This window comes from Electrona antarctica (assembly GCF_951216825.1).
Source record: "Electrona antarctica genome assembly, chromosome: 22".
In the NCBI taxonomy this organism is placed as follows: Eukaryota; Metazoa; Chordata; class Actinopteri; order Myctophiformes; family Myctophidae; genus Electrona; species Electrona antarctica.
In genome coordinates this window covers 1,391,659-1,393,855 of record NC_136805.1, presented here as the reverse complement: position 1 = coordinate 1,393,855, position 2,197 = coordinate 1,391,659, and the positions used below count along the sequence as shown (strand labels likewise).

Genomic DNA, 2,197 nt, shown 5'->3' with positions numbered 1-2,197 from the left:
CAATCTCTTGGCCAAAAATGTGCAGATCTACAAGCTCACACATCGTCCGCCCGGCTCGATGCAACACCGACGCGCCATTGACTTTTGACCCTAACGGGTCCATTTGGTTCCATTTTGTACACTCTGAGTTAAATTAACATTGATTTTACAATATAAATTGGGGGTCCCAGAGATAGAAATGCCATTAAATGGGGGACCGTAGTCTAATTCAGGTCAAACCGCAGGGGCCCTTGAAATGAAAATGCTTGAGAATCTCTGCTAGAGCCGTAAAAATGTTCTTTTATGGGGGTCCCTGGCATATCTCTTCAAATGGTGGGGATAATTAGTGTCAATTTGGGGGTCCTTGACATGACAAAGTTTGGGAACCACTGCTTTTAGGGCCCACTTGCACCCCTGCATTGAGAACCAGAGAAACCTAGTCCTTCTTCTTGCTCCATGAGCGCCAGGATCCGCCTTTCTCCTCTTGCTGAGAAGAAGAGCCTTCTTCTCCGGTAACAACATTCGTGTCGTTCTCGGTGCTCGTGGGGACGGCCTCGGGCTTGGGAAGCCGCTTTCCCTTCATGTACGCCTGCACCCAGAAGTTGGCGAAGAGCGCGAAGAACAGCGTGCCGTACAGCCAGACCAGGTGGACGATGACGGGGAACTGGTAGTCGCACGAGTCCATGAGGTAGTACTGCGACGCGTGCACGGACACCAGCACGAACTGCGCCATCTGCAGCGCCGTCAGGTAGCGCTTCCACCACAGGAAGCGGCGGAAGCGCGGGCCGGCCGCGCTGAGGCCGTAGTAGGCGTACATGACCACGTGCACCGCCGAGTTGACCATGGCGTGGAAGGAGCCCAGGCCGCCGGGCGCGTAGGCCACGCCCCACCACCACGTCCAGGGCATGACGGAGTGGTGGAAGACGTGCAGGAAGGTGGTCTGCTCGGGCCGCTTGCGCAGCACGAAGAACGCCGTGTCGCACAGCTCCACGATCTTGGAGAACCAGAAGAGCCAGGCCACGCGGACCATGCGCGCGCCCTCGGCCGAGTCGGGGGACGTGTCGACGCGGTCGCAGCGCCACGTGTACGTGGTGGCCCAGCCCGACGCCAGGAACTCGTGCACGATGTACGCCGACAGCGCCACCATGGCGAAGTTGTACGCCACCATGGCGCCCTGGAGGCGGAAGGCGCGGCGGCCGGCCATGAGCCGCGGGCCAACGTAGAGCACGAACAGCAGGTAGGCCAGCAGGATGGCGCTCATGGGGCCGGGGCCGTCCATCAGCGGGTACGCCTTGAGCCGCGGGTCCACGCCGGCCAGGGCGCGGCCGTAGAGCTCCGCCAGGCGGGATCCGATCTCCTGCAGGGGGAGCATCTTTTTGGCTCCGATGTTTCCAGTTGAAGTCGAAGTGGCTTCTTCGGCTCTGCTCTCTGGTTCGCTGTATCGCTATTCGCAGTTATTTCCCCTCCGTCCTGTTCCGTCCTGTCCTGCTGATTCATCTATTCTTCTGGCTTTCTAGACGGCTTCTTCCTCGGACAATGTCACGTTATAAATGAAAACTGCTATACCTTATATAGGCCGGTCAGACGATGTGGTCTGACATCAGTCAACATAAGCCCTCGCCGATTTGCGCGTCTGTTCGAAAATAGAGGGTATGCGCGTGACATCATCATCATACCCGGAAGTTATGCGGGAACGCCTATTGAATGGTAAGCATGCGCATACCCATATATATAATAAAGAAGGGGAATTACCAACTCAGAAAGTCTCGAGATGGAAGACCCCGACTCGGCCATACCAACTCAGAAAGTCTCGAGATGGAAGACCCCGACTCGGCCATACCAACTCAGAAAGTCTCGAGATGGAAGACCCCGACTCGGCCATACCAACTCAGAAAGTCTCAAATGTGTAAGATATTAAAACCCCTTGCTTGCCCGGAACTATTTAATCCATTTGCCCATCATTTATAGCGCCCGGACCACTTTTACCGGCGCACCGGAAGTTGGTGTGCATGTCTGTGTAGCAGCTAACAATAGCCACACCACTCTAGAGTCGATCGACAACAACGGGAGGTAAAAATACATCTATCGCGACTAGCGACTGGACCGCGGAAGGCCGTCAAACACAGGATCTTTTTTCAGAATTAGACGGGATGATTTAGATCGGGAGTTATGATCGTTTTAAGATTTTCGTTTTCGTCAGCTAAACAGGCAGGGAACA

The 2,197-nt window shown here is 55.3% G+C and overlaps 1 protein-coding gene across 1 annotated transcript; it reads right to left on the bottom strand.

The window, feature by feature from the left end:
* Positions 1-415: 415 nt before the first annotated feature.
* LOC306915998 (very long chain fatty acid elongase 1-like) lies at positions 416-1,351 on the bottom strand (the record flags this gene model as incomplete). Its single annotated transcript, XM_079493706.1, has 1 exon — positions 416-1,351. One exon carries the CDS (start codon positions 1,349-1,351, stop codon positions 416-418), a length of 936 nt encoding a protein of 311 aa, XP_079349832.1.
* Between the last annotated feature and the right edge of the window lie 846 nt (positions 1,352-2,197).